Source organism: Solea solea, chromosome 15 (genome assembly GCF_958295425.1).
Source record: "Solea solea chromosome 15, fSolSol10.1, whole genome shotgun sequence".
NCBI classification, from domain to species: domain Eukaryota; kingdom Metazoa; phylum Chordata; class Actinopteri; order Pleuronectiformes; family Soleidae; genus Solea; species Solea solea.
In genome coordinates this window covers 9457224-9483898 of record NC_081148.1, presented here as the reverse complement: position 1 = coordinate 9483898, position 26675 = coordinate 9457224, and the positions used below count along the sequence as shown (strand labels likewise).

The 26675-nt window shown below is 41.7% G+C and overlaps 1 protein-coding gene across 1 annotated transcript; it reads left to right on the top strand.

The window, feature by feature from the left end:
• Window positions 1-1181: 1181 nt before the first annotated feature.
• Window positions 1182-25281, top strand: LOC131474382 (serine protease HTRA1A-like). The gene is made up of 9 exons (XM_058652209.1): window positions 1182-1778; window positions 9507-9606; window positions 10159-10363; window positions 19687-19881; window positions 19966-19998; window positions 20088-20202; window positions 21054-21111; window positions 21249-21344; window positions 24622-25281. Exons 1-9 carry the CDS (start codon window positions 1316-1318, stop codon window positions 24788-24790), a joined length of 1434 nt encoding a protein of 477 aa, XP_058508192.1. The 5' UTR covers window positions 1182-1315; the 3' UTR covers window positions 24791-25281.
• The last annotated feature ends 1394 nt before the right edge of the window (window positions 25282-26675 follow it).

Here is a 26675-nt window from a genome sequence, read left to right as displayed (position 1 = left end):
TGGAATGTCCGTGTCCCTGGCCACGTTTCAACAATGACAGCACAGTATGTAGGCTATAGAGGTGGTTCAAAATATCGATTTGGTCATATATCACCGTCCTTCCTCGTGTAATAACATAATCAATACTCCAGCGCAAATACTGATATTTTAATTAACAAATGAAGGCACTAAAGTAAACAGTCCCTGCCCGTTTCACTCGCCAGGCGTCATGTCTTCATGTCAGGAAAATTTACCTGGCTTGATCAATGCATAGACTTTATGCACGTTGCTCTCTGTGTTGTGAATAAACAGAGAAATCCTGCAACGTTTTGTTTTCTTCCGGTAAACAGATATCGTGATGTATCGCTATACGATTGATTATCGCAGAATCGCTGTATCGTGATATTATTGGTATCGTGGGCCATGGATCGCGTACCGTATCGTGTCCCACCCCTAGTATATAGGCTAAGTCATCTCTGACGTTCATACAAACACATGTCAAAACACTTGGACTATACCTTTAAGCAGCTGCAAGGACTATAGGAATGTATGCTGTGCACATAGAACACATGCAATGACAGAGAGCTACATGGACAACATAACCACAGCAGACACGTAACATTAAGGAACATTAAGGAACGCAGAAAGGTTAACTCACCATAAACCAGTGATGAACTTATCATCACACTCTCTGTATTTCACTCATGCTTCCAGGCCCAAAGTTCCATTCATACACAAATAAACATCCATTTTGGAGTGGCCTTTTTGCACATGCAGAAAGAATGAACCATAAAATCACAATCAATCCAATATTAGATAAGCATTACTTAACATAAACGAATGATAACTAAATCAGACACAGTGAAAGTAGCAGGTCAGAAATTTCAAGTGAAGTTGACCTTGATCTCTGACTATCTCCTTAGGTATGAAGGAAAGGAGACCAGCTCTAAAATAAACAATAGAAAAGAATAGATTTGACGCACACGTTCGTGTTTCCTCTTATTTCAGCCTCTGAAGACACACACACACAAACAGAAAAGAGTAAAGCAGCTCTTCCATCCACTCACTGCGTCACATCCACCCACCTATGACCAGGCGTGTTGTGGTTCACTTGTACGATGCGCTGCCAACAAATACGTGAAGTCGCGTAAATGGTTGCGCAGTGGAGTTTTCTGTTAAATGCCTCTGCAGTTGAAGTGCCTCCCCCCTCAGCAGCAGCAGCAGCAGCAGCAGCACTGACTGAGCTCTCTCATCCCATAACACTGCCAGCAGAGAGCGAACTTTTTGGACACTTTTAAAACTTTAGATTTAACTTTTTTTTTTTCTAATTTGAATTATGTTTTGGCCACTGTTGTCGTGCGTAATCGTCGCCTTTGCGTCTGCGCCGGCTGGCGCACAGATCTCCAGCCGGTATGTCATCGGATGTCCTGCGAGGTGCGATAAAGCGCAGTGCCCGCGGATACCAGCGGACTGTCCGGCTGGTCAAACCCTCGACGCCTGCCACTGCTGCTCGGTGTGCGCGTCCGGGGAGGGAGAAGCCTGCGGCGGCACCGGGAAGCTCGGGGACCCCGTGTGCGGAGAGGGGCTGGAGTGCGCCATCACCGCCGGGGTGGCATACACTGCTACGGTGAGGAGGAGAAGCAAGAGTGGGGTGTGCGCGTGCAAAACCACTGATCCGGTGTGTGGAAGTGACGGGGTGTCCTACAGGAATATCTGCGAGCTGAAGAGGGTCAGCCGCCGGGCCGAGAAGCTGCAGCAGCCACCTGTTCTCTTCATTCAGCGGGGAGCCTGCGGGAAAGGTAAGCTTCATGCGGTTATGTTCATGACGGCAGCGTCAGCAAAGAAAATCAAACTATGGACAGATATGGGGAAGATTACAGGCCACAGCAGCCATTTTCACAGGTCACTGTAGGAAAATCACAGGTGTAAATAATCAAATGAGTTGATTAATGGCTGGGTTCCATTTAGCTTTGTCAGTTTCTGGGCTACTTGTTGGTTTATTGTGTCACTGACCGGAGGTACATGGTCTGAACAGAGCCATCATTAAGTCTGAAAAGTAACACCTGTACTGCTTTTCATGCTAAACTGCGCCAAAATGGCGTCGATATTATTTTTTTTCTAACTAACAATATAACCCTAACCCATGAGAATAACATCTGACTTTGTATTAAAAAAAATATTACCAACTTTCTCCAAAAATATCTAAAGGTGCATTTAAAAAAAATGGGATATGTTATGAGCCATATACAGTATGTGAGGTGTACAGTTTTAATTTGATATCTGGGTCAAATACAACACTGGGCACCTGAGCCATATCTCATTTACCCCCACAGAGACTGTGTCATTTGTCACACATGTTCAGTTGATCTGTCTCATGTCACTGTCTCGTAAATGCCGCCTGTGCTGGGCCAAATGACTGCTATGTAGGGATAAGATAAGGTAAGAAAACACAATATAAGATAAGTGTATATTTGTATTAATCCCACATAGTGGGGAGTCATTGTCATTTTCCAGTCGCCTACAGATAAATACTGAAAAAGTAATAAGTATAAGTATATTGTACCCACTTTCTAAAAACATTACACAACCATTATTGTGAACTTCATAAAAGCCACTGCATGATTTGGTGTCTAAAACGTCTTATTTGTGTTTTCTTGTTTCTTGTCATTTCACCTCCATTTGTCTACAATGTGCTTTTGCACATGAATTCTTGAGTCTTCACTGGATGAATGTGGATTAAAGTTCACACAGATGTGACAAATAAAAGCTGCATTCACTGGCACACAATCCCCCATGTGTCTGGCACAACAAGAGCCATTATTCAACTGCGTTCCTGTGTTCGCTCCTGCATTACAATGAGACTGTTTGCTTTGCTGAATGAGTTCATTTCTTGCGTGATATAAGCCTTGGATGATCTCTGGCGTGTATTCGCGGTCACATGGATCTAATCTGTGTGACTGTTTGGAATAATATAGTCCATGCCAGAGGGGTCTGCTAAACATTAGCCGGACAGTAAAATCATTTCCAAAAATCTGATAAGTTTGACCATACAAAGGTCTGACGATACCTCAGTTTTTCCAGATGTGATTTTAAATTCACTGTGGGGCTTACAGTATGAGACTAATTTCCCATTCACTTGAATAAGCGATATATGATATTTATGTTTCTGAAATTTTAGTAGAAGAAATAGAGACCTGGGGAATTTTAAAGGTACGAATCATGGATCATCTTCTTCTTTAAAGAGTTGGCTCATCAGTCAAACACATGGTGTCCCTCTTTCTCTAGTGTGTCCAAACACTGTTGCAGAAGATCCCACATGTGCTGCACTTTCACTTTACTTTTATCTTATGTACAGTTCATCCTGAACCAGCTCTATTGTCTTGCGGCGCCTCCATCAAATGAGGCCTTCGCATAAAAGCCCTGGTATACTTCCGCGCACATGCCACATGCGCCGAAGTGCGCGTCACATATCGCGTTGCATATGGCGGATCCTGGTATACTCGGTCCTGTAGTATCCCACTTCACCAGACACAGGGAATAGGACGCGTTCCAAACAAAGAAGAAGAGAACAACGATACAGCTTCCTCGGACACGTCTGGTTCGGGCGGCCCACAGCTGAAAGGCCCGTTGGGCAGGGGAGTCTGGGTGTCAGCCAGGTCGCTTTTTTGAACAGTAAAATTCGCTTCTTTGTGTTTTGCTGACACCTGTGTGCAGCCGTCTGGCTTTACTAGCACAACACTGCTGTAGCCTCCGTCTGTCTGGACTTAAAACAAATCTGTGTGCAGCATGAGAATGTATGCGGGTGCTCTACTGAGAAACACAGGGAGAGTCCGTCGAATGGAGCTGATAGGATTAGTCGGCATTTGACAACGTAACAGACATTTGTTTATGTTTAAAAGTTGCACACTGGAGCTTCAATGTGCTTGCATTGCTCCAGGGAACTATCTGAAACCTCACCAACTTCTAAATCCCTCAAAAAGATGCCTAGTATTTCCTGTGCATTCTATTGTACATGTGTTTTTCATTTTATTGTTACTCATCGAATTTGGAGAAATGCACTAAAAGTAAGTTGTTGCATTGAAGTAATACATTTGTAGCAATTGGTACATGTGAGCGTCTCAGTGTGGAACTGTACTTTATCAAATCCGTCCTGTGAAAAGCATTTCGCCCCAATCAGTGGAGCTCTGACATCTTTCTTCACCTCTGCAGCTTCATGGAACTACGCAGTTGTTCTATACAGTTCAATAAGTGAGTCGTCCATCCTCATCAGTGCTACAGTATGTGTGTGATATAGATTAGAACCATCAGACTCAGACACATGTGACGCCACAGGTGGTAAAGACATTGTATTCTCTCTCCAGTGTTTTCCATTGTCTGTGCATGTTTTCCTTATGTCCGTCTGAAGTGGGCACCATGTGTGCAGCTGAAAAACTTTGAATAAAGAGCTTCAACACCAGCTGCAAGAAAGAACTATAACATACATCAAGGCCGGGAAACGAACCCCCCCCCCCCCCCGAACCTTCCCCCTTTTCTCTCTTAGTGTCTCTCATCCTCCACTGTGTTTCTTGTTGTCACTCATAAATCACAGTTTACTGTCTCATGAAGGAATGCCTGGCGCTGATTCAACGCCACAGTTCCTCCTCCTGTGAAGACAGTTTAAATCAGGCAAAGGATACCAAGGAAAACCCAAAATTAGCAACCCATATTTTTGGGAAAAAGGTTTATGTACATCAAAAACTGTGTGGGCGCCGCGGCAGGGCTGACTGTATCACCACAGTTGTTTGTCAGTCATGTAAGCAACTTAAACGGTCAAGTTTTTCCCCTAGACAGCTAACCATGTCTGAACCCGGAGCAAGACTGCGGTGTGTACTATTGATTTTCTTATGCATTCAGGAAAATACACATCACTGCAATAAAACGTGTCACATTTAATGTGGTAACTCAGATGTTCCTCTGTCCGAGCAGTCGCTGAGTGACTTCCTCTGTAATAGTATTTAACTTTATTGTGGTGAATTAGCCTCTGCTGTAACTGATTTTGACAGGGAAAAATGAACTCAACCCTCTCCTTGTAACCTTTAATGCACCCTGAAACTTGGCCCCAAGTAAAGTACACTTTGCATGATGTCACTTTGTGTCTGGACGTTACCGTAAAGATGGGCGTTATCCAAAGGTTTTTTCTGCCAAGGAAAAGTAGGTCATATATTGCCTCTGACCTCAACTTAACCAGGAACAACACTATTTTGGGAGGTATTATCAAGCCATTGTTGATAGAGACAATCAAGAATTGACAAGTAACAAAGTCTTCCAGCTGGAACACTTTTACATAAATGGTTCACAGAATGCCACAAATTACCCTTTTTGGAAGCCAAACTATATTTACTGGCTGGTGAGGGGAAAAAAACCCAAACAAATATGTAAAGTCTATGTGACCGAAGTTGTGATCATGCAGATTTATTAACCATCTGTTTAGGATTCATTTAAATTAAAAACCCAGACTGTGCTGCACTTTGTCACACAGCTGATCTATGCACTCTGTGACTCAGGGTGGTGCTTGTGCTGAATATGCACATTTTTCCCAACCTGTCTAAGTTCCTCATAATACAGCGTAAAACACCATCTTTGTGCATGTGTCTTACAGTTTCTATGTTGTTCTGTCAGACCGTCTATGCTCCTATTTCTGCACGTCACCCTGTCTGTTTTCCTCATCTGTTTCCCTTCCTGTTCACCAGACAAGTCTCTTGCCTATATTATTTCTCTTTCTGCTTGACCACCTTTGCGGCCTCTTTTTTTTTTTTTTTTTTTTTTACTGTAATTTCCTCAGATTTTGTCCACAAAATGGAAATGTTTTTTTTCCCTCACTAAAAAGACAAACAAACTGTCTCCTGTGTCTCCTGTCTTGTCTCGCTCTCCTCATGAAGGTTCAGTCAAAGACTACGTCGAATCATAATGACTTCAAACATAGAATAGAGTCTTGCATTGACACTGAGATTATATAAATCATATGAACTTCTTTAAAGTTCATGAAAATGTAAAAAAAACCTTGCTGTTAAAACTGTCCCTGTGTTTGTGTATGTGTGTGTGTGTGTGTGTGTGTGTGTGTGTGTGTGTGTGTGTGTGTGTGTGTTTGTGTCTGGTTGTATTTTGTGCTGCTACTGTTGTTATGAAGTCTCTAATGGAAAAGTTGAAATTGAATTGAAATGCCACAAACTGAGACAGGACTGTGGAAAGGTTTGGATAGTGGGTCATCTCAAAATGATTCTTTTTAAAAATGTAGTAGAATTCAGTAGAATAAACGGCGTCTTCTGAACTGTGCAAAAGCCTCATTGAGACTCGATGAGTTATGATCATACACTTATTACACATACACATTCCCTAATTATGATCAATCAGTCAATACTTAACATACAATGCACATGAATAACGTAAGTACATTATTTAGGTTTAAATAGAGGCTTTAGTTTGCTCTACCGTAGAGAATCAGTATATGAGCTTACTGTCGTTTCTGAAAAAGCTGCTTCTGTCTGCAGATGCCAATAAAACAGCAGGTACTGTGGATGTTAAAACTGAAGAGGAAAAGAAGCTGAGATCTCGAGTGAGGGACTCTAATAGTGAAGGTCGATGTGTGGAGAGGGGAGGGGGTAATGTCTATGTATACAAGCTTTTTATTATAATTTTCTGAATGTTTTTTTCCCCCCTGAATTGACCCTGTGTATAATCTTTTGGGTATGTTATTATAATTTATTTCAAACTATGTAAATTTCCTTAAAGTGAACTTCTAATACCACAATAGGTGTTAAATCTGTAGGAAAAAGCTTTCATAAGCTTTAATCTGGCATTCAACGGAGTGACTTCACTGAGTGTTATATTCTCCTCTTATCGAATGTAATGCTGTTTTTCCCCCCTGTAAATTATTGTTTTGACTTTCACGGCTCAACTCCTGGTGCTTTGGAATGCACTGTCATATCTCACTGACAGGTTGACATGGTTTGGGGATTATCTGTAAAACAAATCAGAACAAGAATGAAACACCCATTGTGTTTGCTAATACTGGAGCAAGTCTCTTCAACAGCTCTTCAAAGGTCTTTTTTGTCCATATGAAGAGATATTCTTAGTGGCCAAGTTCTTAAATTTATTGTTCAAGCACTTACTGTATCTGATGTAAAAAGCATGGTTGCTGACAACCTAGTGTCATTCATCATCCTCGTTTAATGTTGTAATACATAAACTATCCCTGTTTGCATGTGTTTGCCTTTTTATTTTATAAGTTTTGTCCTGTTTTATGGGCTTATGACACTCTTGGCAAGATATCCTGTATAATTTAGCTGCAGTAAGCTGTGTTCTTTTCAAATTCTCCGAAAACAATATGAAAAAAAAGAAAAAAAAGATTTAGCTGGACAAACACAGACACTAATCACGAAGGTTTACGTCTCTTCTTTCTCTCCACACACAGAATGTAAACATCAAGTGAGAGTTTTTTTGGGCATTAAAGGAAACAGCTCAGCATAATCCTACAATTGTAAAGCCTTTCTAAGATCAGTTCGGCAGCGGAATAATCTCTCTGGTTTTCTAATGTTGCTGAGCTGTGAGAAACAATTTCAATTTATCATTGCACACGTCTTGCAAACCATCACCACTGGGCTTATAAGGCTTTATTGCAGCAAATTCCAGCGTGTGTGTGAGGAGGCAGCAGTCGGTCATAACATGGTGAAGTGGAGGTGGTTGAGGAGCCTGTGTGGACGCTCCAGAGACAACAGCTTCTGGATCCTGGACTGGTTCCCTCCAAAACTGACCATGAATCATGTGTGTGAAGCGAGTATGGGGGGAAAAATAACTCCTACTGTACCTTTCCATTAGTTCTCTCTTTTTTTACCAGCTGTCACAAAAATGTCTTTCTAAAGCCTGACCCACACTAGAGGGTAATTGGCCAGATTTCTGGTCCGTCCGACAATCATGGATGCCTTCCGATTTTAGGCTGATTTGAACAGATTATCTGCCCCAAATGATCTTGTAGTGCGAGTACTAGTTTGACTAGCAGAACCCAACAATAACCAATGAGAGCGAGTTGACCGGGAAATGGATGTTGCATACTTTTGTTTAAAAGCGTAGCTTGTACAACCCAAGTTCTTCTCAGCCACGACTTCATCGGCAGTTTATTTGCGTTTCTCAGCACAAAGTATCGCGCGCGCACAACAGCTATTAACTGCCGCCTCCACGTCTGTTTATATTCTGTAGTCACGTTAAATCATGGAGGTTCCTGTGAGATCCCAAATCCCTGGACTCTCCTCCCTGAAGTCGCTTGATGGAAGTGTGTGGTCCTGCGTCTTGACAGGATCGTCTACTCTGTGCTTTCTCACGATTAAAACATTGAAATTCGGTTAGAAAGTTCATTGTGTCTGTGGTGTCCCACGTTTTTTTAAAATCAAGACAGATTTGAAAATCCTCTAGTGTGGGGCAGGCTTTACACAATTCATCTCAATTTACTTTTTTGTAAAGAACAAATTTTATTCTCAAATTATATTTGCGGCAAAATTCTTACAGTAGGTGGAGGGGTTGGTGGCGGCAGGAGTGAGATGTTCTTACCATTAAAAGGTCCAAAAGTTTGATTAGTTACCAATTACAAAACAAAAACCAGTAACAAAACAAATTTAGCATTTAGCTAAAATGTTCAAGGCAAGGTCAAGGTTCAAGGTCAGTCGACAGACAGACCGGCAGATGAACCGATGATCATATAACCCCAGAATTTCCCGTCTGTGAGTTGACAAATGTTTACGTACTCTATAATTTAGTGGCACTCATTCCATACTTGTGTTAGCTTCACTGTACTTGAAGTGGAAAGTCTCTTTCTCTTCCCTTAACCCCTTAGTGCAGTCAGTGATATCCCATGGGCTTATGTTTGCCTTCAACTCCTGCAAACTCTGTCCCTCCAGGAGAACGTAACGACTGAAAATGTTCCTTATGAGACAAAATAGTCGAAGGTACGTGGCAAAAGTGAGGATTTAGGGAATGGAGCGAGGAAAATATGTGAGAGAAATCGTCTGAGGAGAGTTGATTCATAGCTTTGGTTAAACTGTCTTCTGGGTAGGACTTAATTACCAGGTAAATCACTCAACATTTCCTGACTTGCCCAACTCTGGATAGATGGTAGGGTGGGTTTAGTGAACTTGGCAGTCTTCATGCATACAGTCTCAGACAGTATATGCATGTGTAAGAAGCATTAGGACATTTCTGTGTTGATGGTATAGGAATTTAAAAGTGTGCATGTGCAAACAACCAGTGGGTCAAAGGTTAAGTGGGTATTTGTACGACCTACTAACAGTGCTAAGTGTTTGCAAATGAGCGTGAGAGCATTTGTGTCAGACCTGACCGAGACAGTCTCAACCGCAGATGGAGTGTCATCCCCTCTTTTCCTCGACTGTGTTATGATAAAGGGCAGCTTTGTTTGATGGTTGTCTGTTCTCACACGGCTATTACATCATGCACCATATTTGTTTTTTACCCATCTGACATCCCATGTGTTGTATTTCCAGCCCAGGACAATCCAGACAGCCCAAGACACAAATACAACTTCATCGCCGATGTGGTGGAGAAAATTGCCCCATCTGTAGTTCACATTGAACTTTACCGCAAGTAAGAGCCATGCATCTGTTTGTATATGGACCAGACTGAAAGACACTCAATTTTACAGCCCACCTGTGTACTTACCCAGGCCGCTTCAGTCAGTAGTACGCCTTTGTCACCACTTCAGGCTTCTTCAACATCTTCTTTTCTGCTCCTGTCTTCCCAGCGTATCTATACCTCTCATCCTTGACACCTTGATTCCACGTCTGTGTCGCCACTGTTCTGTCTCTGTTATGTCTGTTCTGTTAAGTGGTTCTTTTTTCTGTTTGCCCGTCGGTCACTCAGATATGACTCTTATCTCCCCTTCTCTTCTCTCTGGTGTCGCGTACTGAAAGCAGTTTTTCACTGAGTTTGTTTCGCCCCCAGTTCTTAATCTTCACAGCTCACTTTTGATTATTCTCCTGTTTGTATATTTATGCGTTACATTGGGTTTCATTGCTAAACTTACCTCACTGTTACATCATGCATCTGTTTGACTGTCCTCTGTTTTTTTGTTTTTAGAATAGTAAAGCTGTATCCTTCCTCTTCCTTCCTGCCATAATTGTCTCCTTCACACCACAGGATGACCTATTCCAAGCGGGAGGTTGCAGTGGCCAGCGGTTCTGGCTTTGTTGTGTCAGAAGACGGCCAGATTGTGACCAATGCCCATGTTGTGGCTAATAAACACAGAGTAAAGGTGGAGCTGAAGAGCGGTGCCACCTATGACGCAAAAATCAAAGACGTGGATGAGAAGTCGGACATCGCCCTCATCAAGATCGAAGCACCGGTGAGTTCCGGCAAAGACACACAACTGGTAGAGCGATAGCTAGAGATTCCATCACATCAATAAAGATAAGAAGTTTGAAGGTTTTGTTTGCTGCTGTTGACTGTCGAGTCTTCCTCAAGGGAATATGACATTTCACTTTCTTGCTGAGAGCGAGATGTGAAAATCTGTACCACTCATGTCTATTTTTAAAATGTGTAACAAGAGCCAAGAGGTGTTTAGCTTGACTTTGAGAGAACGAGTTGTGTTTGATTCATGTCAGGGCCAAAGAAATAGCTTTACTGGAGGAAGGATACATTTCCTTCTTTATAAGTTCCCCCCTCTTAGCTTCCAGCTTTAATTTATTGTCCTTAACCTCAAGAATTACGCTTACATTATGTCAACTCCCATCTACCAATACAAGTCAACGTGATAGTGTGATTCTTATTGAAGAAATAACATTGTGTGTTAACATCTGTGCGCTGACAACGTTCCAAACTCACCTGATAGACCTCTGAACTGACTCCAGGATGAGAGCAACAGATGTGGACAAATGTTTATTTCAGGATTTAACCTCAGTGTAAAGATTTATTTCATCACTTAGCACTTAAACTGCAATGGTTCTGTCGACAGCTTTTGGTGTTAAATGGCTCTGAAATGAGAACGCAGCTGTCCGACGGTCTGTCAGGCGTCAGCTAACAAATATCGCACAGTTTTCCCATGAACAGCTCGCATTAGACAGTGACTAATCACCAAAAGGCGTAAACCCGTGGTCATTTTGAAGCACAAATATTTGGGAGACAACTGTCTTCCTGCTCTCAGATGCGCGGGGCTGTTTGTTACAATCCTTCCTCTTTGTAACCAAGTCCATGTTTCGTTGTCTGTTTCTGTGTCTATGGGATAAGTGGGAGCCACAATGTTTCATATTAGTCAGAGCTAAGAGTCATGAGAAGGAATGCGTGGCGGAAAGCCAGGGCTTATTGACTGGAAGTCATAACAGAAGAGCGTCCATTATGGAGCTCGCTCTCATGGCTGGATGACGCAGCTGAATAGATGTTCATGACAGCAACATAAGGTGTTTTACAAAGACCGACTGGAGCATCGAGGTTTTGTCCGGCTGACAATGTGAGGGGAACAGTGAGAAAGAGAGCAGTGACAGATGCTTTGTTATTGTTCATCCTGCAATAGAAGCCACATTTGGTGACGATGAACTTCATCCTGTCCCGTGTTGTTGCAGATTCAGGCGTGATGGATGCTTTATTTTGCACAAACATTTTGTTGTTTTCATAAACTTTCAGAAATATTTGTTTATACGTTGCCTGCAGAAATATTCTCCAGCCTTTCATTTCGAATGCAGCCTCGCTCAGCTTGACGCCATGGTCGGTAAACAACAGGCGATTGTAAACAATCAAACCAGAACCAGCTGTATTCAAGGTGTCGTTTAGGTGGGGAAAGAAATCCAGCATCTTGTCTGTACTCAAAAATCAGAGGTCTCAAACTCGCAACCTGTGGGCCAAGTTTTATTTTGCACTTCAGTGAAACATTGCCACATCACAATGGAATATCATGACATCATTTTAAGCTCATGTAGCTCATCTCTATGCAGATCAGTTTTACTTTAGAGCCCTGGTTTAAATCAGTGCGTGAAGTTGGTCCATGTCATTCCGATCATGTCAGTGATGCAGTGACGACGCCCTCGATGATCAGTGGTTGCTTTGGAAAGGTAAAAACCTCAGATGTCAGATGTCAGCACAGTTGTCAGGGAAGGTGTGTGTGTTTTCTTGTATTTGTCACCTCTTCAGGACATTTTTCTGGCATAAACGCTGACCTTGTCAGGACCAGGAGTCTTCATGGAAACCCAAACCTGGTCCAAATGAGGCAGAACCTCATTTCCGAGGAACTGGTCAAGTTTACGACTAAAATTTGAATTGTGTTTTGGCGAAGGCAAGGGTTTCAATGACTATTGTTAAGTTTATGCAGACCACTTTGTGTATTCTGTTCAAAAGAATGGAAGTCAATGCAATGTCATGAGAATAGGTTTGCAAACCTGTGTGTGTGTGTGTGTGTGTGTATTTACTTGTATTTATATCTTTGTGAGGACATTTTGTCTGGGCCCTGTAACTTTAAAGGGCTTTTTTAGGTTAGAATTGGGTTTATGCTAGGGTTAGGATAAGGGTTAAGATTAAACACTTAGATGTAATGGCTATGATTAAGGTAAGGGGCTATGGAATACAGTATGTCAATGGTGCATGCTCAGTAAGATATACAAACAAGTTGGTGTGTGTGTGTGTGAGACATTCTAAGGTAGTGAGAGTTAATAAAAGGGCAAATTAGAGGATGAGCTATAATGAGAAGGTAGAGTGAAGTTGCCATTTATTATTACATTTAAAAGGTTAAATATAGTCTTCCAAACACATTTTTGGCACGGGGTATTTAATGTCAATGCATAAAAACTTGAAATATCTAGTCTGCTCTTTTAAGTGAGGGTGGATAAGAAGTCTTTTTTTCTCTTTCCTGTGTAAAAACACAGTGCAAAGTTAAGCTGAGGTTAATGTGAGGCATCAGCAGTAATGACTAACCACTTTATCTGGGAACAGAAAACCCCTTCGTTGCACATATGTGACAATTGAATTAACATCCATTTGCATTATTTGGGCTATTTTGTATCAGATTCACCATGAGTTTATGAATATTGTGATTATTAGTGCATTGCTGTTTAATCTTCCTTTTACGCACATGTATACGTGAGAAAGTTAATAATGGTTTCTTCCTCTATTCTTTCTCTTGCCATTGTCTTTATGATATTGAAGTTTATTGGTAGCGTGGCCTTGTCCGTTCCCTGGGCTGTGGTCTACCTCTCCGCTCTGGGGAATACATTAGTCTGTCTCCAGCAGCTGGAACTTCACAGGGGAAGGGACAGGGGGGAAAGTGCTGCACTCATTTGTTCCTAGAGTACGTACAAGGAGAGGAGAGAGAGCGAGAGAGAGACAGAGACAGAGACAGAGGGAGTGATGTCGCCAAGGCCTGGAAAATGGATCCATATGTCTGTGAAGGGCCGTGTGAGCTAACAGGCTAATGAGCGCACAGTGTGATGTGGCAAAGGCCCAATATAGATGTAACTAGTTGTGCTTCAGGTTTGGAAAGGTCCTCCCATTAACTCCGTTCTCTCAGTGGGAACTTGGACATGGTCACATTCCCTTGGAAACACTCAGAACGGTTTGAATGTGTTCACTTCTACCTGGAGCGACTCACGCTGACTTGAAAGCCCGCTGACTTGGAAGGACGTTTAACTGATACTTACTCCCACATACTTGTAAACAACGCTATTGTTTTGGACTGACTTCACATGAACTGTGCAGGGAATGTTCCATATCATCTCCAGATCACCTTATCACACGACTGCACTGCAGTCTGAGGTCTTTGTGCTGCACACGTAGGTGAATGCATCTGAATGCATTTACAGTATATACTCATATGAAAGCGTATATATATATATATAATAAAACCTTTTTGAGAGAATTGTTTATGGTGGCAATCAACCACTAAGCGTTGATTATCCCTAATATACTATGACAGTTGAGTAAGACTATACATAGTGTGCAGTAACTGGTACACGTAAGAGCTTTTGAAATATATAATCCACTGTACATTTGACTTTCCAACAACATGAAAATGTCAGTGTGTAGAAAGCGATCTCATCCTTATCTCATCTCTAAAATTCCCATGAAATTCAAAGGATTACTCTGCCGCTATTGTCGTCGTCGTCAAAAGATTTAGCTCACTGGTAAATCTTTAAAGACATTCTGCAGCTGTGGCTTCAGTTGATGCTTTCGTCCTATTTTCAGCGACACAGGAAGTGCTAAGATAAGTTGCAAGAAAACACTTGCGTTCCACTCAATCTGTTGGATGTCAGTGCCAATATATGAGCGATTAACTCAGCACTCAACAGCTTTATAATGTGGCAGGGGAAAAAAAAACTCTTGTTTTTCCCATATGGCCCCTTTAAAAAGAATGGCAACGCTTGTTTCTGCACTACCCGTCACCTGGTATCAACTCGCAAACAAAAATCGAGCCTTTCTCCTTGGGAAATTCTCCTGGTGTTGGTTTGGACTGAGCTATTAATGGAAAATGTATGTATGTGTGTGTGTGTGTGTGTGTGTGTGTGTGTGTGTGTGTGTGTCTGTGTTTGTGTGCACAGAGGAAATGGAGGAATGCGGCCGTCTGTAGCTGCATCTGTTTATCAGCAACATTTGTTAAATGTTTCCCCAGGAAGTGGGAGAAGTTAGGATCAAGTCGGCGTATACGTGTGCGCGTGTGGTGAAACGGAGTTAAGATGGCCCTCTGCAGGGACAAGGAGGTTCTGCTCCATTGCACGTAGAGGGAGACTGTCCACTGTCCTTCAAGGACATGCACAAGGGAAAATAATCACATCTTCTCTCCTTCATCCCTTGTTAATGCAACCAAAGTGGTTCCCATACTTAAGGATGCAGTTGAGTGGGCAACTAGCCAAAGAAATCACACACACACACACACACACACGGTTGTCCCACTGGGTCTTAATGCACTTTGTCTTGGCCTACTTTCTAACTGTGTAATTGTTTTCCAAGCCCTCTGGACAGACAGCAGCTTTGCCCAGAGCTGTGTCTGTAGATCCACATGAGGCCTGATAGATTAGATTGGAATACTACTACTGTTTTAGACAAATGGTTCAAAACGTTCATTGATTATCAATTTATTTTGATGTGGCACTAAATGTGTGTTGCTTTCTGTGATGCCAGCTCGCTTCATAGTGCTTTTGGCCTAGATTATATCAGATGACCCTGCTTTTTAAAGGTTATTTCACTCAAACAGCGGGGTGAGAAACAGACACAGAAATCAGACACAGCCTGAACCTTACAAGTTGTGGCTTTTATTATCTACTAAGTCATTTACTGCAAGTGTTACTCAATTTGGGTGTAGGCTTTAGGAAAGTGCAACACAAAAGGGGGCTATAACCATTTAGCTCTTAGAGGGGGATCCAGGAAAGCGTGAAGAGATTCCACTGTGCTCCTTATAAAGAATAGTCTAGTCTACAATATAATCACTCTAGACATATAAAATCTATAGGAATTAGTTACCATTATAGGCTTTACTGTTGCCACAATTACCTCTGTATGAAGAGAATAAGTCTTTTGTCTATTCCCCCAAACATATTATAAAGGACTGGACCATATTTAAGTCCACAGTAAATGCGGGAACGGTTAACGTTTACGATAAAAGAAGGACCTTGTTCGCATATTTCAGGCAGTTTTCCCGAAGCAAATGAACACATAGGACCTCATCTCCTCTCATCATTGTGATTTGAGCAGTTCAAAGTTTTGTGGTGTCTTTGCCAGAAGTGAGACGCCCTCGAGTCCTCCAGAGTTCTCGTGCGGAAAACTACACATACACACGGAACTCACGGACATATGTTTGCTCTTATACAGACAAAAAAACCCTTTCCAACAACATATGGAAACCATAGTGGTTTCCGCACTGGTGTCAGTGAGGATATGGCGTAGCCGGTGTGATTGGAACATGTTGACGTTACCTACAGTGCAGGGAGTTGCACAGTGTTGTGTGACTGCGGGTGTTGAGTAAAAATTACACTCACAACATTCACTTACAAATGGGATTTTTGTTTTTTTCCGGCCTGCCAGACATGTGAAAACAAGCATTCATGCAAACATAAATGACTCTCTTACAAATCATACAAGCATCCAAAAACACATACTTACTCATACTGCTCAGTCTGCTCAGTCTGATCCTTTGGTTTGATGTTATATGTGAGCATGCTGAGACAGGCCCTTTTTTTTTTAAATCTTCATTAGAGCAAAACAGAGGGCATACGCTCAAACAGGAATAGGAAAACTCTTTATCTTAGGGTACGTGTTAAAAATTGCAAGGTAGAACTTGTGTTTGAAGTCACCGTTGAAGCTTAAAGCTGTAGTATGTAGGTTTTTGGTGATATTTTTTTATTTTGCCACTGACTGAGGAAGAAGTATTTATCTGGTCCAACTGCCATTTTTTTGAGCTGCATCACTTTACGTTGATGCTTCTTTCATTGGGTGAACTCATTTGACAATGGTTTGACTGTTAACAGATATTTGTTGATACTGAAAGTGTATGCACTACAGTTTTAAGTGACTCATGTGCGAAGGAAAGTGAAGAAGGAGGGAGTAATGCAACATTACAGGTGCCAAGTACCATAATACACCAATGGAGAAGGAGTACGTATAGTTCATGTACCCAACTAAAGCAGCCTGTGTCTGTGTGTGTGTGTGAGTGAATCTGTGTATTTTAAAGTGGCCTGGCTGTATATCTGAGCAATGCCAGGTGTGTGGGTTTTAATTTACAGGCAAGTTTGTGAGGGTTCATGCCCAGGCAACCTCCTCCCTCTTTAGTGTGTGTGTGTGTGTGTGTGTGTGTGTGTGTGTGTTCGTATAAGCACACATGTGTCCAAAACATTATTAGGCCACGATCCATCCCAGCTCGACTGAAGTTTAAGTTCGCACCTGGTCTTCTGGTCATAAAACGGTAATTAGCGTAATAGCTTTTAAATTAACCTCCAGTCGACTGAGGCTGGCTGTAACATGAAACAATATAACAGATCTCGAGAGCAACTTTGCAGCGTGTCTGCCAGTTTCTCTGTCTTCTCTGTTGCCTCGTGGTTTCCCTGATAACCTAACTTTGGTGAAATCTGTGTCTGTGTGAGATATCAAAACCTGGATTTTTATTCTTTTACATACATGCTCCCAGTACAGACTTCTTTGTTCAAGGCAAACAGAGCTGTTTCTTCTTTGAATGTGATGTCCTGCCCTCTCTCTCTTGTCTAAACACTGGGGGAAACTTGGGAAACATGGTGTGCTTTGAGAAATGAGAGAAAACTCGATGGCATCATTCTGAAGTTCAGGGAAAAACAATGTGAGGTAATGAAGTGGTCTCCTGCCTAAGAAAACATCAACGCTTTCATTTTCAGAGACGAGATGCTATCCTTGTCGACCACATCTGGTCCTTTTTTGCAGCGCACAGAATGTAATTTTTCCAAGATACCCCCAAATTGGTCCTCTCTTGGGTCTCAAACCATAAAAAAGGTCATAATCTGCACCACTGGCTGAATCCATGAGTGTAATATCAAAGAGAACTACATTTGACTCTGTTGCCTTACATTCTCAGACACTTTGCCAGTGGTTTGTGGTGTTTGTTGTTCCCCTCCTTCACCTTGTCTCTTGCCTTTATGTGTGGCTAAAGCACCAGTCCATCATGGCCTTCATTTGAAATAGCAGGGTGAGTCACTCGGGTGGTCAGAAGAGTCGGACTTACACAGCGAGGAGATTTTCCACAAGTCATTCCAGATTGCTGAATGGACGTGTTAAGTACGGGATGTGTAGAGGCTGAGGTTGTTTTACAACGATTGTGCAGTCTGCATGTTCACTGGTTTGTTCTGTCTTCTCACACTTCACGTGTAGATTAGTTATCAGCAAATTGATGCTTCATTTGCACTTCGACACACTGACAACTATGATTGCAGCTTTTCTTTTTTTTTTTTTAGAAAACGTTATTCCCAGACTTGACATTTCGGAGTTTTGAGCTTTTCACCTGGTAGCAACAGTCACCATGACAACACCGGTATCACTGACTGTTATGATAATCATAGTGACCAGCAGTGACCGAGTCATGGACGTGCTGGCAGAGACTCATATCCACCTGACATCCTCGTCCCTTAGCTCTCTGTGTGTGTGTGTGTGTGTGTGTGTGTGTGTGTGTCTGTCCATCTGGTTATACTCTTAGCTCATGTGTGAAGGGGAGGGCAGCAGCAGGGGTGATTATACTCACTGCTTCTCCTCTGTCAGGTGCCTGTTTGTGTGTCTGCACATGCCAAATGCTTGTTTCTTGGTTTTCTGCACACACTTCTGTGGTCTGTGTGTGTGTGTGTGTGTGTGTGTGTGTGTGTGTGTGTTTTCGTGTGCCCTGTTAGTTATGAATGTGTTTATCTATGTGTGTGTGTGTGTGTGTGTGTGTGTAGGTGTGAGTACTCATGCAAGGTAAGGTGGAAAGTATCACTATCTTTGTCATCTTCTAAAAATAGCTTGACTTCAAGGGTCAGGACGGTTTACAGTGCCTACTACGTAACGCGCCGACAACTGAATCAAAACGTTTTCTCACAATCGTCCTCATTTGCAGACATCGATAAAAAGAGACAAATGCACGCGTGTTTAGGCAGGGAGGTGTCAAGTTTTATGACTCAGAATAATATGACTTGTGATTTGCCCTGTGGAAGCGTGCCTGACTGGGTTTGCATATTTCCCCAGATCCTTGTGTTGCTGTCTACGTTTACCTTGCAGCCCTCTCTGCCACCTATTTATAACCCTGCGTAAACAAAATGGATACACAGGAGGAGCACGGATCCTTTTTTTTTTTTCCTCCCCTTTTTCTTTTCTATAAGATAGTGCTCGCCTGCTGTCAGGGCATAAGGTCTGTGCACAGACTCAACGCACTGTGGTGCCGCGTGGGCCGTGATGATTTCATTCAGAGAGAAGGAAACTGTCACTGCAGACGGATAAATATATCCTTTCTGCGTCTGTCTGCAGAGGCACATTCTTAGTAGCCCTATTTCCACTGCTCAGTGTGGAAGGACTAAGTAGAGCTTAAGGTTGTCATTATTTCCTGTCAGTTCTGCAGCATCTGACTTTATTGGCACACACTTGCCACTGGGAGACGTTTGTCAGCGACACTTCCACATTTGTTAGCGACAAATAAGCTTCGGGTTTTAAATATCATTTACCAGTTTGAGTGGAGTTTAGCGTGTCTGTCACTTCTCCTTGTGGTGGAAAAGCAGCATTGACTAGACTATTAGATCACTTTGTTGACATTGTCTTCCTACTGTCCTCTCATAGAACACATGGAGTAATAGTTAAGGCAACAAGAGTTTCTGCTTTTACTCGTTACACTCACCAAAACATGAGTATTTCATATAAAACATAAAACTACAGGCTCTCTAAACAGTCTGTGCAATAAACGGCTCACTAACAATCATGTGACACCCTCCCAAAAAGATTTTGTGGGAACAATTTACAATCTATAGAGAAATATTATACATCAAAACACTGGGACATTGATTTTTTTTTTAATGTCCCAGTGAGATGAGGTTTCTTGCACTTGTCTTGCACCAAATTCATTCAACTTTTCACCGTGAACAAGACTGCAGCATACACTCTTCTTTTGTTTTCTACCTACTCAACAAAGTTTTATTCTCCAACACCTTATGACGTACTTGTATTTCTTTGGCCTTCAATTATTGGAACACTGTCCTCCTGTCTGTGTTGCAGACCAAGCTGCCTGTGCTGCCGCTAGGCCGTTCCTCGAGCCTGAGACCGGGGGAGTTTGTCGTTGCCATCGGCAGCCCATTTTCCCTCCAGAATACAGTCACCACCGGGATTGTCAGCACCACGCAGCGTGGGGGGAAAGAGCTCGGCCTTCCAAACTCCGACATGGACTACATTCAGACCGACGCCATCATCAATGTGAGTGTGTGAAAATGCGTCGTCATTGAGCAAATACTGTGTTTTTCCTACCCACGTGAATAATAAATGGTATGTTTTTGACAGTACGGTAACTCTGGAGGGCCTCTGGTGAATTTGGTAAGACTTTTTTTTTTTTATTCAATGGCAGACATATTGAATTCAATGGCATAGTGATTTACAGGTTTAATTGAGGTTTGCTGTTTCAGGATGGCGAGGTGATTGGGATCAACACGCTGAAAGTGACGGCTGGCATCTCCTTTGCCATACCTTCAGATAAAATTCGAGAGTTCCTGGCAGAGGCCTATGACAGACAGTCCAGAGGTAGGAGCTGTCGCTGACATCATTATCACTCACTCACTCATCTTCTGCCGCTTGATCCTCCACATGATAGTTGTGGAGGGGCACTGGCGCTAATCCCAGCTGACATAGAGCGAAAGGTGGGGTACACCCTGGACAGGTCACCAGTCCATCACAGGGACACATAGAGACAAACAACTCAGACTCATGCCTATGGTCAATTTAGAGTGTCCACTCTCCAAAAGGCAAGAGTGCTAACCGCTACACAAGGTCATTATCTTTTTATTTAAGTTCTTTTCATAGTCACCAGGAAAAATAGTTTGATTTCCTGTACGTACAATAAAGGCGCCCATCATTCAGCACAGCAGCTCTTTGTTTTTCTTGGGTTTGACTTGAGTTAGCTTTCCTCTTGCCCAGCATTGCCTGACAGGATTATGACACATAAACTATAAAGAGAAATATAGCAGTAGGTTGTTTGCTTTTTTTTTTTTTTACCCTTACCTTGTTTCTTGTTATTTTCATTCTGTTTTCTGTGTGGCTGTGAACACAGCGTCTCAATTTGATTTGTCTCTTTGATGAAATAACTTTAAAAAAACAAGACGTGACAAATTTATCGCGGAGCACATAGAGCACGGCGCATGCAGCGTCGCACAAGTGCACACTGCTGTGAAAAGACAAGATTAGTGATTCAATCTGTTCTCCACAGTCTAGTCCAAAGTCTTATTACTTTCACTAAAATACAGAAAATAACACCCGGGGAGTTTCTTTCTTTCTTTTTTTTTTCTCAGGTCAGAAAACAACTTCATAAAACTAAGAACACAGACTGGTGCAGACGAAAGGATAAATGATTGTGTTATATTGTTGTCTATCTACAGGAAGAGCAGCTGCTAAGAAGAAGTATATCGGTGTGAGGATGATGACTCTCACTCCAACGTAAGTGAAATATCAGCGTTAAATCTGATTTAGTCAGCTATTATTTATTAGAAGGTTATTATTTCTTTATGTGGCAGGATACACAGTTTGCTGTCGATGGAAATTGTTACTGAAAACGCCCACTTTTCTACCTCCAGACTGGCAAAGGAGCTGAAGACTCGGCACCGTGACTTCCCTGACGTCACCTCTGGAGCTTACGTTATGGAGGTCATTGCAAAGACACCGGCTGCAATGTGAGGATTTTAGACGTTTTGCTGCAACACAATGGTTTTCAGAAAAGCTGTTTCTGACTTTTTATGAGAAAGAAGATATTGTGTTTAACATCCACTGTTTTTTCTTTCTCTGATGCTTTTCTCACTTCAGAAACATCATTGTGACCACTTTTACAACCGTTCTCAAAATAGAAACATCCTTTCCAGGACTCCCTGAGATAAGAGATTTAGTATCTCAATGGGACCAGGCTAAATAAAGGATAAATACAATTTCCCCACACATGAGTATTTCTCACTGGATTTGTAAAAGCATCCCTTGAATTCACACATATTTCACTACCAAAGTGAGTGAGATAAGAAAATGTGAATAAGAAATCATCTCTCATCTTAAAAAAAACAGTTTTTAATCAAAACATTTAATCAAATATGTATTAAAGAGCAACAACAACAATGTCATAGTTTAAAATCAGTCAACATTGATCATTATTGCAAAAATGATTTATACTTTATAATTATGGCATGTGAGGTAATTAAAGAGTTATGTTTTGCCTCCGAGTGAAAGTTTAAGAAACCAGTTAATTGTGCTAAATTATTTATGGACAGAAAACAAAGACAACAGCTTCACAAACCAGAGGCATTTAAAACATTTAAAAGCAAATGTGTGTTTTGCACATGGCATAAACACTTTATCAGTATATACTGCCAATTTGTTATATGGTGATTGAAGAAAGTTATCTATATTGTTATTGAGTTACTGCCCATCCTTAGTCACGTGTTTGGTGACGATGTCGAAGTGACTGACTGACTGACTTGTGAACATGGTTTAGATTTTTCTTCTTAGGCTTTAATGTGATGAGAACTGTTTTTGAGATCTCCATTATGAGTTGCACATGTGCATCAACACACACAGGACCCTCATTGCTCTGTGTGGAGCTCCCTCCACCCTCTCCTAATGCAAGTGAACAGCGTATTTCTTTTTTTTTACTTCCTTTGTTTACTTTCCCTGCTCCAACTGTAGCGTGTGCATAGGCGCACACACCAGTCTCATGAACAACTAAATAGTGCATAAATTCATAGCTGACTCTGGCGTGCCTGAAGTGCCTGGCCTTCTAAAATATCCCCCTCCTCCCACAATTGCGGCCCCCTCCGCTCAACCACCACCACAACTCCAGCAGAGTCAGGCTCAGGAGTTGCTGAGATCAGCTGTTTCTCTCTAACCTCATGCAGGGAGGTTACTGGCTCCGCTGTGGTTTTCCTGCGCTTGCTCACCCAGCCCACTCCACAGTGCTCCCCCACCCCCACTCCACCAGACTTCATCAGAGTTTACTCATTGCTTAAAATCACCCAGCTTTTTGCATAATAACATTTCTGTGGTTCCTTTTATAATGTGTGTTTTTTTGTAGCCTGCACTTTCCATGCGTTTGATCCCACTCTGTTTTGTGCCTGTTTATGGCGTCTGGAAATCTTGACCCTGCTCTGTAGAGAACCGTTCATTTGCAGCGTTGGAGGTGTCAGAGCAGCTGATTGGCAGTAATAAGTTAAATACTAAGTGAAGGTGTGGTGGTCTGTGTTTACCCGTAGTAGTGATTAAAGCTGTAGTCTGTGACTTTTCAAATGAAAACATTTTGAATTGAATATATAGTACCGCCTCAGCTCGACTCTACATGGTTTGGTTGGTTTTCCATTACAGTATAGTACCTCCTCAATGTGGGCGGAGTCATCACTGCACGGCTGCATGAAACTGCTGTGACTTTGTTTTATACGCGACACACACACACACACACACAAAATAGTGACTAGTGACTATTGACTAGTGACTTGTGAAGCAGTTGTTTTCGATGTACTGAATCATTAGAATTAGTTCATTATTGGACGCTGGGCTTCTGCATGATGATTGGAGGAGCTGCCTGAAAGGCGGAACCAGTTTTTGATTGACAGCGTTGCAGAAACATACACAACAGCAGAGCCTTTTCTGCCTCAGTCCTGTGTGGAATTTGTGAGGGAAGTCTGTCGACAAATAGCTGGTTGTTGTGTGTTATTTGCTCAGCGATATAGCCCATTTTTGTTTGTACATATAAATACGCTATTATATCATTTCAGTTGGATAGAATTATTGCGTTCCCTTGTTCTCGTTGTCTGTTTGCAGAATTTATGTATAAATAGCTGTGTCTGAAATGAGCTTCCCCTGTTTCAAAGACCAGCAACTGCCACTGCTCAGTATAGATGTGTTTTGTTTTGTCTTTGGTGACATAGAGTGATGTTACCCTGGTAATGTGAGATGGAATCAAACTATAGGTTAAGGAATTATCCCCTGTTCTGAAAATCATGAGTGAGGTCAAAGCTAATGTTGAAATGTAAACAACTTTTCACAAACTTACCCCACGTGTGTTGTGAGGTAAGTTTAGTCGGGTAGTGTCACTGGCAGTGTTTTGGCAGCAGAAGTTACACACTTGAGCTTTACTTGGCGGTGTTAAGAGTCACCTTTTTGATATCACTGTTGGTTACTGCGTTGGTCTGTGTGTGATTTTAGGTTTTGTAGTTTGTTTGGGGTTTTTCTGTAAAGTTGTGTGTTTGGGCAACCTGTTTTCATTTACTCAATGCTTTGCTTTCTTTCCATCATTAACATTCTGAACAACATATTGACATGGGCTGTGCTTACAGATGTTGCAAAAAAGCAAAAAGTTAATTGTGTTTGAACACTAGAAACACATTCGATGTGCTTTGTAATCCATAACGTCTGTAGGCAATAAAATCCACTGTTTTAATTCTTCCTGTTTACATTTTAAGAGGAAATCATTGCAACACTAATAAAAGAGAGAAAGAGAATTGTCATTAAACAGGCTCATGAAAAAAGAATGGAAATGCCATGAGTAGATAGAAAGAAAGAAAGAAAGAAAGGAAGGAAGGAAGTCTCTATGTTCTTACTCCACACTGTCTAAAAGTCACTTGGCTGCAAGATCATTGATAGTGTAGATAATATGTACAGCAGCGGGAGAGTGTATGTGAAGTCAAAATTATAAAACTATGGTGGTATTTATGCATTTATGAGATGCCGTAAGAATGCGAGTGTAGAGCGAACAGGAAATGAAGGTAGAAGATGATGAGGGTTGAAGTGCAATGCCCATGGTCAGCATCCTCTAGATTAACAACATGTCATCATCGCTGACCAGGCTCATAGACCTCCTTAGTTGTTAAATGTGTGCCACATTATCTTGTCACTCTACTACAATCAGCTTTTTTCTCGCTTATCTGCACAAAATGTCCTCGATCGCTCATCTCGTGCTGTTCTCTCCTCCAGCGCTGGACTGAAAGAGCATGATGTCATCATCTCCATCAACGGTCAGAGGATCTCATCGGCAACCGATGTCAGTGCGGCCGTCAAGAAGGATGGCAGCCTTAAAGTAGTCGTGCGCCGCGGAAATGAGGACGCCATCCTCACTGTTGTCCCAATGGAGATTGACCCTTGACCCTCCAACAGTTCACATCACAGGAGCTGGAGCTAGGTTTTACTTATCACCAGTGGACCTTATAATGGAGATGGGCGTCACTGACACACCCTCTCCCTGTGGCTAAACGCCAGTGGCGCCACACATCCAGGAAAATTCTGGTTTTGCCTTGAAAGGAACGACTGCACAGTTGCTCTTAAAGCAGTGCTGTACCTTTTTTTTCCATGTGTTTTCACTCTTTGTCTGAATGCTTTCATCAATGCTACTACTGTTTGGCCACAAACATAAGACTTTGGTTATTGGCATATTGTTTTATCTGCTTCTTCTTGTTTTGTGTCTTTTTTTTTTTTAACATGGACTTTCAGTCAGGCCTTTGCTTAGTGAGGCCTTTTAAGGAGACTCGCTAATTTGTATAATTGTTGTTTTCTAAACTCTTTTTAAAGTACTGTAGAATGTTGATATATTGTTGATTTTATTGCTGTATCCCAGAACTAAATAAATGGTTGACCTTTTATCTTGACACTAACCATGGTGAATTATTCATTTTCTTCTTTCTATCTTTTCTTTCCACCCAAATTGCTTTCAAATATATACTCACACACACACTTAGAGATGGACTGCACCCAAGATGACATTGCAATATTTTTTTTGTGAGAGTTTCCTTAGCCATGGCTTGTGCACATTCACACACAAGGGGAGACATAAAACCAATCAGAATCTGGTTTAAATGTGATTTTATGGACTTCATATGGGCTTGATATTGGTCTGGTGTGATGTTTGGGACATGGGCCCTGCAGGCTGACCTCAGAGAAGGGAGTGCAAGCCAAACGGAGATCTGACCCACAGTGCAGTGGCCACAGATTTAAGGCTCGCATGAAAACACTTAGGTTTTGTTTACCACATATATTTTGGATGAAGATGATGAAGTAAACCTCATTAGAACTTTAAGAAAACTAGCAAACAGAGTTAAGATATACAAGAAAAACACAGCCTAATAAACACATTAAACACATACAGTGGGAAATCTGTAATGGAAAACTGTGCTGAAGCTTTTCCTCCCCTGATTGTGTTAACTCATAACTCAACTGTTTTGTTGTAGTGTCTAAATGGAGATTAAATAGAGCTTTAAAAACGTCTCCTAGTAAAGGCAGAGGGACATATTTTGTGTTTCAGTGGCTTGGCTTCACAGTTCTTACATTTGATTTACAGGCCATTCATCTAATATCCATTGGATGTTTAACTTCCACCGCCCCCACTTTTCCATTCTATGATTCCCATAGACCACATGGAAGCTATATTACAGATAAATGCTTTCCCATGATGTTTAGCAGCCCACAGGCATGTGTCATTATTACATATTATTTTAAGAATAATATTCAGCGAATGGACATATCTTGACATGTTCAAAATACAATTCATTGGGCACCCGGTTTATATATCTGTGGTGAAAGAACAGACGTTTAACTTTGGGGAACTTATATAGAAATATAAAGAACGCACTTGTGTGACTGTAGGAATTGCCGCCATCTCATGGTCCTATGTCAGTATTGCAGTTTCTTAATCTAACTTTGTTGGACATATTTCCATCAAATGTCACCCAAAGTTGAGATTCTGTGTATTTCTATCTTTTGGCAATGGCAGCAAATCCTGACTCATTTGTTCCAAGACTACAAAATATCCAGAGTGATTATGGTATGCATATGTAGCATGTGGACTCAGCTGTTTGGCTTGTAATGAAGCCATGACTTCTTAACTGTCAAGAGTGGAGTTGCAAGCCATTAGTCAACCAGCACATGGCCATATTACCTCACCACCTCTGAGCGATGACGGGGAATGGTAATAGTACGCCAAAAAGGTTAGTTTAACAGTGATTATACATCAGCTGTGAATTTATTTTTTGTCCAAA